Here is a 19620-nt window from a genome sequence, read left to right as displayed (position 1 = left end):
CTTGTACCATTTCCCTATCCAAGATATGAATACCTCATTCATCATCAATTTGGTTAGTAAGAGTAATCACCCTTTCTTAGAGATGTTCTCACTTTGGAGTGCCATAATTGTTGCTCTGCCAACTATTAGTTTTTCAGTGTACTATTATGTGAGATGTGGGTTGTTACTGATTTGTCTGTCAAGATAATTTTGGTTCCCTTCACTGTGGTATCTGAGTGATACCACAACAGCACTATCAAGTTTTGTTTTACATAGCACTAATAGAATTGCATTTCTCCATAATATACACTTCAATTTCCCATTTTGTAGTTGCAGAAAGTAGACCATGATCTTGAAATGGTGCTGTCTACTGTTCAGTCAAAGAATAAAAAGCTGAAGGAAGACATGAAAAGGTATAAAGCGAATCGAGCTTGTGAATGCCATACAATTTTGATAGCAAATCAAGTGAGAATCATTGTTTTGGTAGGTCTGAATTATCCATTATTCCCTATCTCATTTTTTTCCACTTTCATGTTTAAAGAGAACAGCAGTGGCTGGATGAGCAGCAGCAATTGGTAGATGCTCTTGACGTAACACATGAAGAAATGAAAAATCAAGTGGTACAATTTTCTGAAAAAAGGTATTTATAGTGCTTTTTTCCAGCAAAAAAAAAGTTAAAGGATTGAATATTAGTATTACAATTAAAATAGATTTTAAAAATCGAATGTTACTGTTTGATATCTTTGGTAAAGATCAAATAATAAATCAAGTAATAAAATACATTTGAAATCTAGGTTGCAAATGTGCTACAGGCTGCACTTGGACTTTGTGATATTTGGGTTATTGATGCCATTATTGTAGCAACAGTGCCTTTTTATTGAATTACATGTCACATCAGCTAAACTTTATTTTTACATTGGGTTTTTAGAGCTTTGCAAGAACTGAAAAGTAAAATGCTGAAAATAAGGGCATATAAGGAAGAGCTCCTGAGTGCTCTGGGGGAGTTCCTAGAAGAACATTTTCCTCTCCCAGAAGAAGATGAAAGTGCTAAAAAGAAGAAAAAAGTAAGATTTCTTTAAAATTATCAAATTTGAAAGGTTTTTATTATTTTTTCTTTAATTAGGTTTTATATAATTTTAAAGTCACAAGGCTGGAAAGGTGGAAACCGTATTTAAGTAATACATGTAGTGTTGATGACGAGATCTCATCTGGTGAGATCTCGTCTGGAATACTGTGTGCAATTCTGGTCTCCCACATTTAAGAAAGATTAATTAAAACTGGAACATGTGCAGAGAGAGGCTACGAGGGTGATCAGAGGAATGGAAAACCTACCTTATGAAAGGAGACTCAAAGAGCTTGGCTTGTTTAGCCTAACCAAATGAAGGCCTAGGGGGAGATATGATTGCTCTCTCTAAATACATCAGAGGGATAAATACCAGAGAGGGAGAGGAGGTATTTAAGTGCCAATGTTGACACAAGAGCAGATGGATATAAACTGGCCATCAACAAATTTAGGCTTAAAATTAGATGAAGATTTCTAACCATCAGAGGAGTGAAGTTCTGGAACAACCTTCGAAGGGGAGCAATGTGGGCAAAAAACCTAAGTGGCTTCAAGAATGAGCTTGATAAATTTGTGGAGTGGATGGTATGATGAGACTGCCTGCAATGGTTACAGCTGATCTGTGACCACTGGTAGCAAATATCCTCAATGGCTGTTGATGGGATACTGGATGAGGAGAGCTCTGAGTTACTATAGAGAATTCTTTCCCAGTTATCTGGCTGTTGGGTCATGCCGAAATGCTCAGGGTCCAACTAACCGCCATATTTGGGGTTGTGAAGGAATTTTCTCCTTGGTCAGATTGGCAGAGACCCTGGCAGATTTTTGGCTTCCTCTGCAGCACGGGTCACTTGCAGGTTTAAACTAGTGTAAATGGTGGATTCTCTGTAACTTGAAGTCTTTAAACCATGATTTGAGGACTTCAGTAACTCGGCCAGAGGTTATGAGTCTATTACAGGAGTGGGTGGGTGAGGTTCTGTGGCTTACAATGTGCAGGAGGTCAGACTAGATGATCATGATGGTCACTTCTGACCTTAATGTCCAGGTCACTTCCTACAACTGTTCTTGTTATCTAAGTCGGGGTGGGCAAACTTTTTGGCCCGAGAGCCACATCGGGGTTGCAAAACTGTATGGAGGGCCAGGTAGGGAAGGCTGTGTCTCTTCAAACCCCCACCCCACTCCTTGTCCCCTGACCCAACCCTAATGCCCCCCACCCGGGACTCCACCCCCTGACAGGCTCCCCGGGACTCCCACGCCTATCAAACCACTCCCTGTCTCCTGACCGCTCCCCCCCAAACCTTCGCTCCATCCAACCCCCTTCTGCTCCCCATCCCCTGACCGTGTTCCCCCACCCAGAACCTCCGCCCCATCCAACTGCTCCCTGTCCCCCAGGACCTCCTGCCCCTTATTCAACCCCCCTGTTCCCCGCCCCCTTACCATGCCACTCAGAGCGGCAGGACTGGCTTATTGGAAAGCCTGGGAGGTGAGCAGGCGCAAGCCGCACTGCCCGCATGGCTGCAGGGAAGGGGAGACAGCAGAGGAGGGGCCGGGGGCTAGCCTCCCAAGCCAGGAGCTCAAGGGCCAGGCAGGATGGTCCTGCATGCCGGATGTGGCCCACGGGCCATAGTGTGCCCACCTCTGATCTAAGTGATACCTTTCAAAGTTTGGTTATATCATAGAGGGCTGGTATGGGGGCTTAGTGAAACAAGTTCTTAATTAGTCTACCCTGCTCCCATCTGGATATTTTAATATTTTTCTTCAAAGGCAAATTTTAATTGTGCAGCAATATTGTTGGCACAAAAATAAGTGTTACAGAGAATAGTTTAGAATATGAACCCTCAACTTCCTACTCAGGGAAACTGAGCTAACAGTCATCTTTAAACTTTAGGGAAAATAGGCAGTCAAGGAGAATTTTAAATAATAAAATCAAAGTCCATAGTAAAATCAAATACTTTACTATTACTGTTTAAAAGAATAGCTACAAAAATTGGGAGGGAAAAAAGGTTATCATTTGGGCTCTTGAGGACACTTGGGCCTTGTCTGTTCAGCATCGGGTTCCCAGAACCGGTTTCGGGAATTGTTGAACTGCTAGTGAAAAAGAGACACAGCTGCTTTCAGCCATGTTATTGCTGTAACCTTAATTTAATAGTAATTCAAATACTTTGTACTTGTCTGCATTAGTAGTTAAACCATTTTCCACATTGGTTCAGAGGGATCCATTGTTGACAACCATTGTCAGCAACTGGGGCCTATGAAACGAACCAATCTGTCAAATCCTTAAGCATATGCTTAACTTTTTAAGCATGACTAATCCCATTGATTTCAGAGAGATCTCTTGCATACCTAATGCAGAGCTGCCAGCTCTCCCTAATTTTTAATAATTCTCCCAATTTTTAATGTGATTACAAAATTATCAAATCAGATGTAAATCTACAAATTTTGCACATATATCGAAAAATTAGGAAGATTATGTATGTGTTGCGTGTCATTCACCATTTGGGTCTGATGAACACAGTGCTGCATCTGCAGGGGTGTTCTTCTCCACTGCCAGCACCCCTGTGCAGTCATGTGCCACCATTTTGTCAGTCAGGCTGGGAGAGGCTTGCAGGGTAGCTCCTCAGTTGCATGGGTGAGCTCTCCTGGCAGGAGGAAACCATCCCAAACCAGTGTGTCTGCCAGGAGCCCAAAAAGTGGCTGCTGTGTAACCAACCGCCGCAGGGAGCACAGAGCTCAGCTGAGAGCACAAGCAGCATGTGTCAGGGATGACATGCTGGCATCCCTGCAACTTCTCCCTCAGCTTGACTGCGAGTACCTGGGGCTGGATGGGCACCTCTGGGTATGTGACATTGCAAGCAGTTGCCTGCAGCACCAGTAAGTAATCGTCGCCTGTCCAGCACTGCCTATACCTGGTATTGATGCCTTGTCTCCCTGAGCCAGCTGACACTGGGCAGCTACTCTCCTTTTATCCCCAACCCCACCAAACAGCCCCCTTCATTCCTATCTCTCTTATTCCCCCAACTCCACCCTAACAAGTCCCTTTCCCAGTTTTCTGAAACCCACCTAATCCTTCTTTCAGCCCAGCCAGCAACTCCACTTTAGCATCCAGTGTCCCACTGTCCCCTGGGGGCAGGATGACTCCCTCACAGCATACCATGAGAGAAATTTCTGAGGGCATTCCTGCCCCATGGCACATGCACAGACTGCAGAGTGAGGGTCATTCGGATAGGAGGCAAGCTGTGGACATTTTGAATGGGTTGGCACGCTGCAACCGAGCAAGCCACAGGCTGCGTATTGCATTCTAACTGCTCTGTGTGCCCTTGCTCGTGCACTCCAGGTACCTAGAGCACAGTAACAATGTCCAGCGGGGTGTATGGGGGCAGCTGGAGTGCAACACACGTCCTGTGGCTTGTGCAGTGAATCCAGCACCCCAAGCCCCACTGACAAAATGAGCCAAATATGGCAAAATAAAACATGGAATGGTTTCAGAAATGCTTGCAAAGGAGCGAGGATATAGCTAATATTGTGGTCAGACCTGACCATGGCTGTTGATGTTACTAAAAGTTACTTCAGCTTGTACCACTGTTATTACTCTAACATGCACAGAAGTGCACCTAAAATGCACTACAAGCTTTCGTGGTCCTACCTGAGACACCCTATCTGTATTTGGCTTTGCAAATTTGGCACTGGAGACCGCTTCAAGCAACCTCCTTAATTTTTTTTCATAAACATCCATAAAAGTCTAAGTCAGAGGTGGGCAAACTTTTTGGCCCGAGGGCCACATCTGGATATGGAAATTGTATGGTGGGCAATGAATGCTCACAAAATTAGGGGTTAGGGTGCGGGCTCTGGTGTGGGGCCAGAAATGAGAAGTTCAGGGTGTGGGAGGGTGCTCCCGGCTGAGACAGAGGGATTTGGAGGGTGGGAGGGGAGTCAGGGCTGGGGCAGGGTGTTGGGGCATGGGAGGGGGTCAGGGACGCAGGCTCCAGGCAGCGCTTATCTCAAGCAGCTCCCAGAAGCAGCAGCATCTCCCCCCCTCCAGTTCCTGCGCATCCAAGTGGCTCTGTGCGCTGCCCTGTCTGCAGGCGCCATCTCTGCAGCTCCCATTGACCACGGTTCCTGGCCAATGGGAGCTGCGGAGGCAGCGTGCGGAGCCCCCTGGCTGCCCCTATACATAGGAGCCAGAGGAGGGACATGCCCGCTGCTTCCGGGAGCCTCCCAGAGTGGGGCAAGACTTGACCCCACTCCCTGGCTGGAGCGCTGAAGTGGGGCAACCCCGGACCCTGCTCCCCGGGAGGAGCTCGAGGGCCAGATTAAAACGTCTGGAAGGCTGGATGCAGCCCCCGAGCTATAGTTTTCCCACCCCTGGTCTAAGTGCAAGGTTAGCATCTCTGCTAATGTTGAAGCATGTGATTCAAGATTGGGGTCTTCGTATGGGCAGGGCATGAGAATTAAATTGAAAATGCAGGATAAGTCTCCAGGCTTAAAAGAAAGATGCACCCTTTTTGTCACACAAAGCAGTCTGAAAGTTTATGTTACAAGAAATATTTTATATGTAAATTGTACTTGTGGGAAGGAAAAAGTATTCTTTTTTCCATGTGGTGATAGCCATCTTGCTTAAAAGTGATGGAATTTATGATGCTGGTTAAATTTGTCACACCACAGAATGGGAACCTAATTTAAGAAACTGTAAACATTTAACACCATTGGTTTACCAAAAATAAAGTCTCATCTGTTGGGTTTTTTTTAATTTTGCAAGTATAAAAACTTCTTTAAAAGTAATGTTTGAGCTAACATCCTCAGGACTCAAAAGTAGCAAACTAATAATTTCTCTTTGTATAATTGTTTAAAATATCTCCCATGCTGATACTCCATATGCCAATTCTATCCTTAATGGCAAATGTTGAATCCAGTGCCCAGCCCAAATAGCGAGATGCTGGGCAGGGGAGCAGGAAGAAAAAAATCACCGAAGGTTGTAGAGCGTCTTTAGAACCACTCCATGGATGCTACTGTAGCCCTTAGACTAATATAGTCTCCACGTCCCCTGCTCCCATAGTGCAAGGAGATCCCATGGAGGAGGGCTCTGTAGCACAATGGGAGGTGTGTGCACTCCTTTGTGGCCCTTTCCAAACATGGTCTCTGGTGCAGCTGAGCCTCAGAAGTGCTGCTGTCAGGGGACCCTCTACAGTCATGGAGGAAGGAGGCGGGATTTGGCCCTATGTCAATTTTTATAAATTACCTAGTTCTTCCTCCACTCCAAAGTTGGGGTTTATAATAAATCCTGACCATCTTTTAACTTGTAAGACTCATGAACTAGCTCTATGTTACATATTATAACAGTTTCAAACCATAACATTAAACATTAAAAAAGGAAAACATTTAAAGAAAATCCTATGGCAAAACTGAATTTTGCTTCTTGAACATAGTAAACGTATTTGGTTAACCTCTAGAGGCTTAAACCAAAAAATACTAAATTGCAATATAAATTAAGAGCAAACATTAAGGCACTGTGGGCTGAACTCTTAAAACAAGATTACAATATTTTTGCAATAATCACATGTTTACATCTCTTTGTCCAGAACTTTAGAAAATTTATTTAAAGGCATTGATCTTGTGATTTTTCTTACCAATCTTAGACACAGAATGAGTACTTTATACTCCCATTCATGTTTAATAATAATATGTTTGAATTAATAAAATGTGAATCCCATTCTTGACTGATGTAATATTAAATATCTTATTTTCAACTTAGTTTAAGAGAAACATTGAATTTGTTTGGAGTTTACATTGAACTTGTTGCTGAATATACAATTAAAATATTTAACTTTTGTAATATGACGACTCAACATTTTTAAAGTAAAAAACATCAGTCTGTTCATTACTCTGAATTATTTGCAATGAGATTTTTCTTTGTTAATTAACATTTTTTTTTCTGCTTTTGTAGAGTCCAGCTGAAGAACCAACTGTACAACTGGTAACGTTACATGAAATTTTAGAGGTAAAATGGTTTTGTGTGTGATGTCATTTTTTTCCTTACAATGATCAAAACCAGCAATGGTCTATAAGCAAAATGAATGATAGTGTGTGAAAATACAATTAAAATAACTAAGATAATAGAAACTGTGTTAAAAAAAAATCTTACTGGGTTCCTCTTTTAATCCCCGGAGCACCCTAAGTAACTCTCTGGTACTAAACTCTTTTAAAATGTAAGAATAATTTAGCAAACTGATCCTACAATTTGAATCGGAAAATTATAGGCTTTTAAACTTCTAATTTTAAGATACAAAGTCAAACTTAAGTCATTCTTAAATTCACTAATTTTTAAATCAGGTTTTATAACTCTTAACTTAATAGTTCACAGTAGAAAATAATATTAAAATGGTTTGGTTAAAAAACCTGAATTTAAAATGTTTAACTTTTATATTTTGTACTATTTGCATGTACACAGTTCTGAAATATAATGCAGCAACAAGTCAATAAATTTCTAATATATTCATATTGTTGGGTTATTTGATAGGTCTGTTTTTAAGTTTTTTGTGTTGTTTTTTTTTTTAATTGACAAGGATGCTCAGATTATTGAATGGACACTCCTATTATAATTTGTAAAAACCCAAATAAATTATGAATTTGCAAGGCATAAATATGATAGAGCTAAAAAGGTTGTTTGGATGATGGCACCTTCTCTATCCTAAACTTAGTATTTGGGAATACAGGGCTTTTTTATAGGGGTCTGTGTGTGAGAGACCTCCATGAAGAACAGCAGTTGTTCTGAGGGAAGGCCTGCGGAATTATAACATTCTGGTGTTTAGATGCTAAAATCCGGTCACTATGACATTGTTATGCTTTACTTGAAAGTGCAGACTGTGAGTTTTTGTACTTAATTTCATTAACTTCAACTTTATGTTACATGCCTCAAGTATCTCAGCGTGCCTTTTAATGCCAAATTAGGTAGGGCTTGAAAGCAAATCAGAAATTAAAGTTGCCAAATGAGTTATTAAGCCCTGTGGAAATATAATTTCAAAAAATTTATACCTTAAAATTACTCTTCATATTCCCTTCACTAATTTTAAACACGTGCAAAGTACTAAAACACCCAGGTGTCTGATTTCTGTTTGAAAGAATAAACTAGTTCCAGACATTCAGACTTGATTTTAATTTTCATTAACTTAGCCTAAACTTCGAGTTTCACTGATCTTCGTTTTATGTTTTTGTTGAGCCATTTAGTGCTAGTTTCAGTGCCTGTTAAATTTCAGAACTGTTGTGTTAGAGAATAGTTTCTTAGAGATAAATGCAAAGCGAGGCACATTTTGCTTTTGTGATCACAATTTAGGGTTTATTGTTTGTGTAAATATAAGCTATTCCCATTCAGAATTTGCGACCAAATAATATATCCATTCCCATCCAGGTTTCCACAATTCATCCATGTTTACTTTATCTTTTAAAATTATCAATGTATTGCTTTTCATTTATGTGGCCACTATATAAAGCTGCTTCTTTGAGTAGACGCAGCCATGTATTTCACTTAGGTGTGTGCGCGCCCAGTGCACGAGAGAGGGAGAAACTTGCCTACCAGTATCCATAGAGATGTGGTGCTCACACCTCGTGGCCATAGCACCTCTCCTGACTTCACGAGGCGGCGCTCCCCCAATCGTCCCTTAGTCCCTTCTTATCATCCATGACTGGAGTCAGAGCTCTGTGTGGTCTTAACTTCACAACCTCTCAATATGTTAGTTATGTTGTGTTAGTTGTGTTAATTTGTTTTCCTTGGTGATGCTCTTACTGGAGTTTAAACATTGTCCTTTGTGAGGAGGAGTGAGCCCCACATGCGGTGTTTTTGCTCTGCATCAGCGAGGCCCATTTTAAAGAGGATTGTGTGATCTGCAGATCATTCCAGAAATGGACTCAAGTGGCTCAGGACCTTCTTCGGAAACAGCAACGGCTGGAACAGGCCATGCGACCTGCTTTGGTACTGCAGCCCTCATCAAGTCGGAGATCGCCCTTGGGTTCCAAGAGTGTTGCCGTTTCACGTTCTGGAGCAGGTACCTCACCAAAGAAACAGAGGAGCTGTTCCCTGTCTACTCTGCCAAGGAGAAGGTTGCATAAGACCAATCAAAACCACTCCAAGTCTCAGGGTGATTCTTCTACCTTCTCCAGGAAAAGCAGGAACTGGCACAAAGTTGGTTCCAGTATGTAAGATGGCACGGATACCTCTAACTCTTCCCTGGTACTGAATAGGAATGTTAGAAAACCTTTACTGTTGACTCTTGTTCTGGCCACCAAGCACCCGTTGAGTCCGATACCGATGAGGGAGATACTGGCACTGACTGTTTCTACAGCAGCAGCGTACCAGGTAGCAACAGATCTCGTCTGCCTTTAGGTTCCAACCTTTCCTTTCGCCCAGGAGTTTGCCATGTCTGCATTATCTATAGCCCCATCGATTGAACAAGCTGCTGAACCCTTGGGTCTGTCAGCACTGCACCTCAGTGTTCCCTTTCCACAGGTTATGGAAGCAGGTCCTATGCCAGGATTGGTACAGGGGATCTTGGTACCAGGAATCGCCTCAGCACCACAGCAGTCGGCACCATGATTGCTTCCATGGCAGCTTTCACCGCTCAATGTTGGTACTGTCAGACACTCCAGTATCACTGATGACGGATTGAAACCATTTCTGGCACCAGTGTGCTCAGTACCAACGGTACCGCTTCCATTGGCAGCGCCACTTCCTGGCTCGTTCTGGGTGATGGACGAGTCAGATCAGTTACTCGCTCCCTGCCATCTGCCCCTTGGAGAGTCACCATACTTATCAATTATGGGCTTCTTGAATTGGCTAAGGCACTGCGGAGCATGCCAGCTTTAATATTGCCTGAGGCTAAGTACATAGAAAAGCTCCATTTCATTCCTGTATGGGAATTTGAGGTGTTTCATTCTCATCTGGTCCCAAATTCCCTAGTTGCAACTGCAGTGAACCACAGCGGCAATCAGGGCAGGTTTATGTAGATAACAAGGATAGGGACTCTAAATAATTGGCCCTCATAGACAGGAAGATTTACACCTTTTCTTCTTTAGAGATGCAAATTGCTGACCAGCAAGCCTTGCTGTCCAAGAACGATTTTTGTCAACTGGACAGCTATGTCAAAGTACACAGACGAGCTGCACAAGGTCTTGCGTGAGGAATTTCTGGCATTTGTGGCTGAGGGCTTCTGGACGTCTTAACTAGACCTCACGGACACCTCGGCCAGGGTGACAGCCTCTGCAGTCACCAAGAGGAGGGCTTCCTGGCTGCAGAGTTCGGGCATTGCCCCTGATGTCCAGCAAGCCCCTGAATATTTGCTCTTTGACTGCCAAATGCTGTTCTCTGACAAAACTGACAAGATGCTGGAGTCCTTCAGTCCTGGGGGGGTGTACATGCCGGAAGTGTAAAGGCACCAATATGGCATTCAACAGCAGCAGCAGTATCGTCTACAGCATACATTTGGCCAGCCTGTTCCTCCTCCTTGGCAATGGGACTACCCCAGAAAGAGGGACAGATCACACAGCAGAAAGCAGTTGGGCTCTGGATTCATCCAGTCCACATGCCCTCCCAGTACCCATTTTCATTCCTTGTTCCAGAGCACTGTTTCAGCGGTTGCTTCCCCCCACTCATCCTCCCCAGTTTGGGGACAGGCTGGCCTGCTTTCCTAAGCACCATCAGATCAGGTTATGCCATCCAGTTCCTCTCCACACCTCCACTTCAGGGACTTCTCTCATGAGATACTGCTCCTCAAACAGGTCTGCTCTCTGCTGGTTTTGGGAGCAGTGGAGGAGGTTCTGCGGGAACATCAGGTCATGGCTTCTACTCCCAGTACTTCCTGATACCCAAAACCAAGGCAGGTGTAAGACCCACCCTTGACCTTCATGACCTCAACAAATATATCAGGTACATGAGTTCCGAATGGCCACTCTATTGACCATTCTCCCTACATTGTCTCAGAATGACTGGTTTGCTTCTTTGGACCTTCAGGATGCCTACTTCCATGTGCGGATTTTGCCGAACTACAGAAAGTTCTTTCTGTTTTTCATGGTGGAATGCCACTTTCAGTATGCAATGCTTCCATTAGGCCTCTCTTCTCCTTCCCCCTCAGGACTTTACCAAATGCATGGCTGTAGTTACGGTGTATCCCAAGAGGAAGGGATGACTGGTTATGAGGGACAGATCCAGAGAGGAAGTTCATGCTCACGTCAGCACCACACTAAGCTTGCTCAACCGTCTGGGTCTTATCCTCAACATAGGGAAATTAATCATGTCTCTCACTCAAAAAATTAAGTTCACTTCTGCTCTGCTAGATTCCATGACATTGAAAGTGTTTCTGCTGACCTACTTTTTTCAGACAGTTCACCATCTTTGCATCAGTCTGCAGTCTCAGGCTTCCACGACAGTTTGGACATGTCTGAGGGTCTTGGGTCATTTGTCCGCTTCCACACAGGTGATTCAGTTTGAAAACTTGCGCTTTCGCCCCCTTCAAATGTGGCTCCAGGTGGTCTACCCATCCTACTCTTCATCATCCAGACCAACTGGTTCATCTTCCTCCACTTCCTCAACTTCTTCCTTGCAGTGGTGGATGCATCCAGAGAACATTTGCCAAGGAATTCCCTTCGTCCAGCCCTCACCTGATGGGCTGGGGGGTTGCACCTGGGGTTACTAAAAGTACAGGGACTGTGGTTGGAGCAGGAGACATCACCCCATATCAACGTGTTGGAGCTTCGAGCCATTTACAAGGCAGGTCACACTTTCTGAGACTGTGTCAGAGACTCAGTGGTTCACATACTTACGACAATACCACCTTGATATATTATGTGAATGAACAAAAAGGGAGCACACTACAGCTTACTTTTCCTAGAGGCAATCAGGCTGTGGTAGTTCTACATTAAGGAGAACATTACTCCAATAGCCGTTCACTTACCTGAGGTTAAGAATCCTCTCACGGACCATCTCACAAGTATTTTTCTCTGAGTCATGAGTGGTCTGAACATAAGTGTCCTCTGGGTTATCTTCAGAGCCTGAGGCATCCCAATGATCAACCTGTTTGCTACAAGGGACAACAAGAAACGTTGTCCCTTTTGCTCTTGACGGGGCCTCGGTCCTGGTTCATTGTCCAACGCTTTCCTCCTCAGCTGGCAGTCGTCTCTTCTCTGTGCTTTTCCCTTGATGCTGATACCTCAGGTCATTCTCAAGTTTAAGGTGGATTGGCCCAAGCTTATTCTTGTTTCCCTGGTGTGGCCAAGACAGTGCTGGTTCTACTACCTCTTCTCAGTATCTGTTCAGCCTTCCATACTGCTTCCTCCCCATCCCGACTTGCTCAGTCAGAACCAAGGCTTCACCTTGCATCCTGAGCTCAGCTCCCTTCATCTCATGACATGGCTGCTGCATGGCTGAATGAGGAGGAAGTGTGATGTTCAGTGGCTGTCCAACTCCTCCTAGTAGAAAATCCTCCACCAGAATGGCCTATGTGGTGAAATGGAAGCAATTTTCAGTGTGGTCATTAGCTTGTGGAATCCAGCCAATGCTGGCCTCTATCCAGGACATTTTGGAGTATCTGCTGCACCTTTTAGTCATTGGGGCTTACATTTAGTTAATTGAAAGTGCATCTGGCAGTGATGTTGACATTTCATCCCCCTTTCAGGGAAGATCGGGCTTCACCAATACCATGATAGCAAGATACTTAAAAGGGCTTCTTTTTCTACATCTCCCCCAACCCCCTCCCAAACCAAGAACTGGTTCCTCTATGGGATCTTAACATGGTCCTAGCGGCCTTAATTGAAGTTCTGTTCAAGCTCTTGACATATTGTCCCTTCCTGCTTTTGTGTCAGAAAACTGCATTCCTGGTAGCAATAACATCTTCAAGGAGTGTGTGAGAGTTGCAGGCTCTGATGGAAGAACCTCCTTTTATATACAATTCTCCAAAGACAAAGTGGCTTTACGACTGCATCCAAATTTTTCGTCTGAAGGGTTTTTCAGTTTCATTTGAACCAGGTGGTATATTTACCTGCATTCTTTCCTAAGCAGCATTCAACTCTGGAGGAGCAGTGTCTCCCTACCTTTAGATGTCAGGCTATGTCTAGCCTTTTATCTGTACAGGCCTAAACCAGTTTGTGCTTAACCTCGTTGGTTTGTGAAATGTGCAGATTTCATGAAGGGTCAAGCGGTCTCTTCACAGATGATCTCCAAATAGATAACATCATGCATCAAGACTGCATATGAAACAGCTTCAGCTACTCCCCCTCAGTGGGTGTGAGCGCATTCTACAAGAGTGCAAGCAACGTTCATAGCATTCCTGAGTGACGTTTCCGTATTGGACATTTGCATGGCTGCTACATGGTTGTTGCTGCATACGTTTGCGAACCATTACACCATAACCACATCTTCCAGGGTTGAGTCAAGCTTTGATAGAACAGTCCTGCAGTCCTGGTTTAGGTAGACTCTGAGCCTTGTCTCCTGCTTGTGAGTCACCTAAATGGAATACACAGCTGCATTTACTCAAAGAAAAAGAAATGGTTACTGGCTGTAAATGTGGCTCTTCTAGATGTGATGCAAATGTGTATTCCACAACCCACCCTCTGTCCCCTCTGCACCGGAGTCTTGATTCTGGGCATTCTGTGTGAAGGAACTGAGGGAGGGTTGAGGTGGTACCCCCAATGTAGCTGGAGGAGAGGTGGCAGCTACGAGGCATGAGTGCCACCTATCTCCAGGTACTGCTTTGCTAGTTTCTGCAGCTCCGGTGTCCTGGGCATGCACACGGCTAAGTGAAATACAGTCTGCATCCATGTCTGCATCACATCTCGAAGAACCACATTTACAGTAAGTAACTGTTTCTTACTGTATATATTTTCCACTATAGAGATACAATACCAATAGTGATGACTACTTAATTGGAATCACATAAATTTACCGTGGCAAAGAATAGGTATAAATTAAAAAAATAAAAATTAGTTATAACCCCCAGTCCACTGTGGCAACCATTCTTAGACACTCCTATAAGTGTTACATTATATTTTATCTTTGGATTTAACTTCATTTTGTATAGCAACTTTGCATACACTCCTGTTTACGTGTTCCATTACTCCCCCTGTAGGAACATGTAATCTGCCAGTTCCTGTTCCCTTAAATTCCCTGTGTAAACTTTTATCAGAAGTGCCTCAGTAAGTTTTCTTGTGCTGCTTCATACTCTAGGGATGTTGCATGTTTCTATGCACAGTGTAACATTCCTCCTTCAAATCTCTTCAGCAATGATTCCCACTCACGTAAAACTAAGAATTAGTTCTTTTTCTTAAGTTATTTTTAAAAATAACATGATGCTTATGGTACAAAAACAAGTATAAATAATTTAAATAAAAGCAGTAGAGAGAGAATGTGATGGTAAAGGTTATTTCAGAATATGGGTGTTGCTGAGAAGTCTCGCCAGCAACAGTTTATGAAAGATCATGAATTAATATTGTGAGAAATGAACAGAAGATATGGGGCAGGGAAGTACAGAGCAAACATTTTGGTAGATAGGCTGGAGCAAATCAATAGAGTGTTTTGAAAGAAGGAAGGCAATTCTGATCTGAATATAAAATGAGTGAGTCACCAATGAGGGTATTTGGAGATGAAGATTATTATGTTTCTTTGTGTTGGGAAGAAGGCAGGCAGAAGCATTCTGTATATGCTAAAGTCTGGAGAGCTAGAACATGTAGAAGCCATAGAGAAGGGAGTTGCAGTAGCTAAGGTGAGTAGAGATGAAAGCATGGGTAGGATTTGGGCTGACATGGCTGTCAAGGCAGCGGTGTTCACAGACAATATTGTGAAGATGCCAGTAGGCAGATTTACAAATATATGGGCTCTAAGAACAGGAACAGAGACACCAGGCTGATGATCAGATTGCAGACAATGGAGTCAAATGCCAAGTCTAGGTCAAGGAGGGGAGAAAAAGATGGAATTGTTTGAGGGTACTTATCTTGCCTCGGGAGAAGGAAGTTGATTAATACATTGATTCACTTGCTCAAGACAAGCAAGTGGAATAGATAGCGAGGAAACAAAGCATTAAAGATATGAAAAGATATGTATCTTGAGTAAAATTAGTAGTTAAGGTTAAAAGTAAATAGAAGATGACTGTAAAAGGGGAACTGACTGCCAAAAGTAGAACCTTTTGGGACTCAGAAAGCAGTTTCTTGGCTCATAGTCAGAGAATGGAAATTCCATTGTTTTAAGTCTGAAGAAAGGCGAGGGAGAAGGAGCCCTTGTTGGCAAAAGAGGTCATTTGGAGAGTTATATTGCAGTGAAATGAGAGCGAGGTCGTATCTGTTGGTGGATATGAAAAACAGAAAATGTCTAAAATAAAGGTTTGCCTAACTTTCTCTCTCAACTTTGGAAGCCTGTTAAACAGACACTAAATCTTAAATTGCTACATTGTCTTTGTGTGCTTTTATTTTAAAAACTAAATAAATTGCAGTTACATTCCATTATCTTTTTGACTGAATGGCTTGCATAACTATATACATACCTAAAATCCAATATATGCTTTTGATTTATTGGGGGAAAATTAGAATATTGTTACATAAGGGAAGAGAATCAACTTAAATTTAATATTCAACAATTTCATACTTAAATCAATTAAACATTCTTTAATGAATAATTTGGAACAGGCTTTGTATCTTTTAGGTAAGCAATTCTTATGACATCAGTGTGCTCACCTTTCCTTGATTAACAATAGATAAAAATCAACCTGTTTTATGCATATTTTGAATCTCCTTCTCTTGATCTTCCAGCTTCTTATAAACAGATTAATGAGTACACCACATGAACCATATTTGACAATCAGTGATTCCTTCTGGCCACCTTATGTTGAACTGCTGCTGCGGTATGGAATTGCACTGAGACATGCAGAGGATCCAAGCAGAATACGCTTAGAAGCCTTTCATCAGTAAAGGCACCTTTGTGACTATTTAAAAAAGAAGAAATGTGTTGAATCAGTACTCATACTTTAAAAATATAGAGGTGTGGGTGTATGTGTGTATTTTTTATATATATATAATTTGATATTTTATCATAACTCTGGGTGTTAATCTTTTCTGCTTGGACAGTATTTTTTGACAAACCATACCTGTTTTAAGTGCAGTTACTTATGAAGCTTGTGACATGACAAAACTTCCTTTTAACTTCAAATGATGATAGCCATTCATCCCATTAGTTGTTGACTTTATGATGTGTGTTACTGTACTGTGAAATTGGGTAGTGCTTGTTCAGATGGCTTAGATAAGAGTCAAATTCAAGTTAAAGGACTATTGTATGTAGACAAAATAATTAAAGTAGTTTGTTTTTTGTTGATTAATTAAAAGAAATAATGCTTTGCATATGGCATGTTTGTTTTCTTATGCAACACTCCCTCAGGCTTTGTCTACACTAGCACTTTTGTTGGTCGGGTGTGTTAAAAAAACAAAAAAACACCAAAAAAACACCCCTGACTGACAAAAGTGCCGGAGTGAACTACCATCACTTGTTAGCTGTGGTTTAATTATGGGAGAGCTCTGTTCTGTTGGCATAGAGGAGCTACACAGGAGACGTTACAGTAGTGCAGCGGCACAGTTGTGCCACTGTAAGATCTGTAGTGTAGACAAAGCCGCTGTATGGCTCCAATCCTCTTACTTCCTTTTAACATTTATGCTACACTTCTGTGCTAGGCTTGAACTATCTCAGTTCAGTTTGTAGGTTTGAAGATTAGCAGTCTGAATGTTTTAAAAAATGGAGAAATAACTTTTCACATTTGTTGCATTCAGGATGCCTTATGACCAATGGCAGAAAACAGTGTTGGGTTTGAGATAAACATTCAAGAGAATCTATAGGTCTTCTTATGCTGAAAGAGTTGAAAGTTGCCCATCATGCAACTGTGGGTGGGTGGGAGGGTTGTGTGTGCGGGTGGTGGTGGTGGGCTGAGATGTACAGGAGGTCAAACTTGATTAGAGGTCCACAAATTGTGGGGCGCAAAGAAATGTTAAGGGGTGTGTGGTGGGCCTGGGCCAGCCCACACGGGAGGGCAGAGTCCGAGCCCTGCCCCCAACTCTGCTCTGGCACTGCCCCCAGCTCCTGGCACCACACCTGACCCAGTCCCCAGCCTTGGCCCCAGGCTGGGAACAGGGCCCCAGCCAGGGGCCGAGGCTGGGGGAGGGATCAGAGGTTGCAGTGGGGGCTGGCAGCTGGGCCCGCGACTACATGCTTAGCCACTGCTACCCTAAATTTTAGACGTCAATTAAATTAGCCTACAATAGCACTTCTAATTTAACAAGAGGGTAACAAGGTTGTGGGCCGCCTTAAAGGAATTACCAGGGTGTTATCAGGGGACTTGTCTCCGATCTGCAGAGGGCTCCCCAGGGCAAGCTAGTCTTGCTAACCCCTGAAAGGATACGGATAGAGTCTTCCACTCAAGGGGTGACACACACACAAGCAGAAATTCTTCAACAACATAAGAAATAAAAAAAATTAGTAAGTTTAATAAAGGAAGAAAAGATGCATAGGATTTAATAAAACCCAATCAAATTACATTTAAGAATTGTACAATAAAGCAACCCAGCAAGATAAGAGACAGACTGCATAAAATGTCTAACACATACCGAGAATACAGTAGTTCCAATGTAATAAGCATATAAAGATCCTGCATACACAAAGGCTTTAGTCTTAATGTTACAATCTAATACCATACTTAATACAATGCAGTATACGCAGGCTCTGTATGCACATCCAAGAAACCATTATGTCACAGATTTGAAAAAAAATTTACTTAACACTAACCTTAACATTTAACACTAAACATTTAGCATTTAATATTTAACATCCTGTGAGCACTGGCCAAGAGGTCACAGGATGAGTAGGGAAGATCTCATTCAGGAGTGGGCATCCAACTTTATTAACAGACACCCCCAAGCACTCTTTTAAAAAAAAATAATAATCATAAAATTAGACCTACACTCTCCCACCAAAATCCCTCTGACTCGTCTGAGGTCCTTCTGCTCTGTCTCAGTGGTGCCAGTGGTGGAGATGGTGGTTGCTGTTATTTCTGAAGGTCACCGTGGCTGTGTGTTTCGGAACTGCTGGTGGTTGCCTTTACAGGTAGCTATCTTCCGGTGGCGTAGCATCCTTAAAGCTGCTGCCTTCTAGAAGGTTCGGTTGCTGCTGCTCCTCCAGGTAGCTGCTTGATTGAGCTACTAGGAAAGCCGCTGCCGTGGTAACCTTTCGAGTTCTGCTGCTTTTCCAGCCAGCTGCTTTTTCCGGAACTATCTGTCCTTCTCCTCAGGTAGCTTCTGTTCTTCCACAAAGCCTCAAACCCATTACATTCATGCTAGCTGTTGGCCTTATATTGTGGTTGCTTTCTCAAGGTCAGCTCATCTCTACCAATCAGTTTCTAGCTCTTCTAGCTCCTCCCCTGACGTCATCCTATTTTTAGATACAGAGCTCCTCCCCTATGATGCTATCTTTAGAAAGCTAAGCTTCTCCCTCTGGTGCCATCTTGGGTAGGGCTCCTCCCTCTGACCATCTTTAGCAAAGCAAAGCTCCTCCTTTTGAAGATGGAATTTTTCACTCTAAATTTAAACTACGTTATCGCCATCTCTGCCATTTTGGTCTGCTATGTTGGATTTTTCTAATTTAAACTATCATTAATTTCTACTTATTTAAAGCCTTAATCTTAGAACTAATTACTATTTTATGCAAATCAAAGTGTCCTGATACGGTCACCACCTTAATTATGTTAATTAGGAGAAGTAAGTTTTACGGTGTTTTTAAACCACCTCTGAGGTTTTTCTGCAAGCCTCTATAAATATGCTGCAAGGTATCTCAGAACATTCAAAGCAAAATCTCTCTTTACACCACTGCTGGCCCTCACTGCGGCCCAGCTGCAGCTCCGCTCCCGCCCCAGCCTTGGACCCCTCACCCTTGGAGCCACAGCCCCACTCCTGGCTAGCGCAGTAGAGGGGGCGTGGATAGGGGCAAGGAGGGGTGTGACCCTGAAAAGTTTGGGGACCATTGGGCTAAATGATCTAAGGACCCTTCTGGTCTGAAACTCTATGACTGATTTTTCTCCTAAAATGAGCCCCTTAATGCAGTGTACAACTTCTGTTAATAACACTGCACTTTATATTGTCTACACTTTTCACAATTAATTTAGCAAGGCTTGTAATACTTAATTTCTGTGTTTTTTGACAGTTTGTAATTTATATCTGGCACAGGGAATCCATTAATCCAGTGAGAAGTCTTCTGGATAACCATGCCTGTCTGATCCTAATTTTCTTAAGTGTACCCCTGATCACAGTCGTGCCTGAGTAGATATTAAATGACTTGCACAAGGTTACACAGGAAGCCTGTGGCTGATCTGGAATTGAAGCCTGAAGTTCCATGCCTGCAGGCCTGCAACATGTGTAACATTGGGAGATATAACCTGCCTTTTAGTTAACCAGATTTCAGTTTATCAGGGTTTTTAGCACTATATGATATAACCTCCATGCTTTTTAAGTAATACAAAAAGTATTTTGCTGGCTTAGAGAAACAAACCACATGTCCCAGTAATTTTGGGAGGAAGCTAGAG

At 42.8% G+C, this 19620-nt stretch overlaps 1 protein-coding gene across 4 annotated transcripts in view; it reads left to right on the top strand.

The window, feature by feature from the left end:
* The window catches only part of CENPK (centromere protein K), a gene marked incomplete at its 5' end in the record, with an annotated part of 50507 nt that extends 34133 nt beyond the window's left edge, over positions 1 to 16374 (top strand). For all 4 annotated transcript variants that reach the window (XM_084629039.1, XM_084629038.1, XM_084629037.1 and 1 more), the window contains 5 exons: positions 310 to 392; positions 521 to 619; positions 908 to 1043; positions 6978 to 7031; positions 15815 to 16374. In XM_084629039.1, coding sequence (XP_084485165.1) covers positions 310 to 392; positions 521 to 619; positions 908 to 1043; positions 6978 to 7031; positions 15815 to 15973 — 531 coding nt within the window. In that variant the 3' untranslated portion in view covers positions 15974 to 16374. The remainder of the gene's footprint in view (positions 1 to 309; positions 393 to 520; positions 620 to 907; positions 1044 to 6977; positions 7032 to 15814) is intronic.
* Between the last annotated feature and the right edge of the window lie 3246 nt (positions 16375 to 19620).

The sequence above is a fragment of the Lepidochelys olivacea genome, assembly GCF_965140295.1.
Source record: "Lepidochelys olivacea isolate rLepOli2 genome assembly, chromosome: 5".
Classification (NCBI taxonomy): Eukaryota; Metazoa; Chordata; order Testudines; family Cheloniidae; genus Lepidochelys; species Lepidochelys olivacea.
This window is presented reverse-complemented; position numbering and strand designations above follow the sequence as displayed.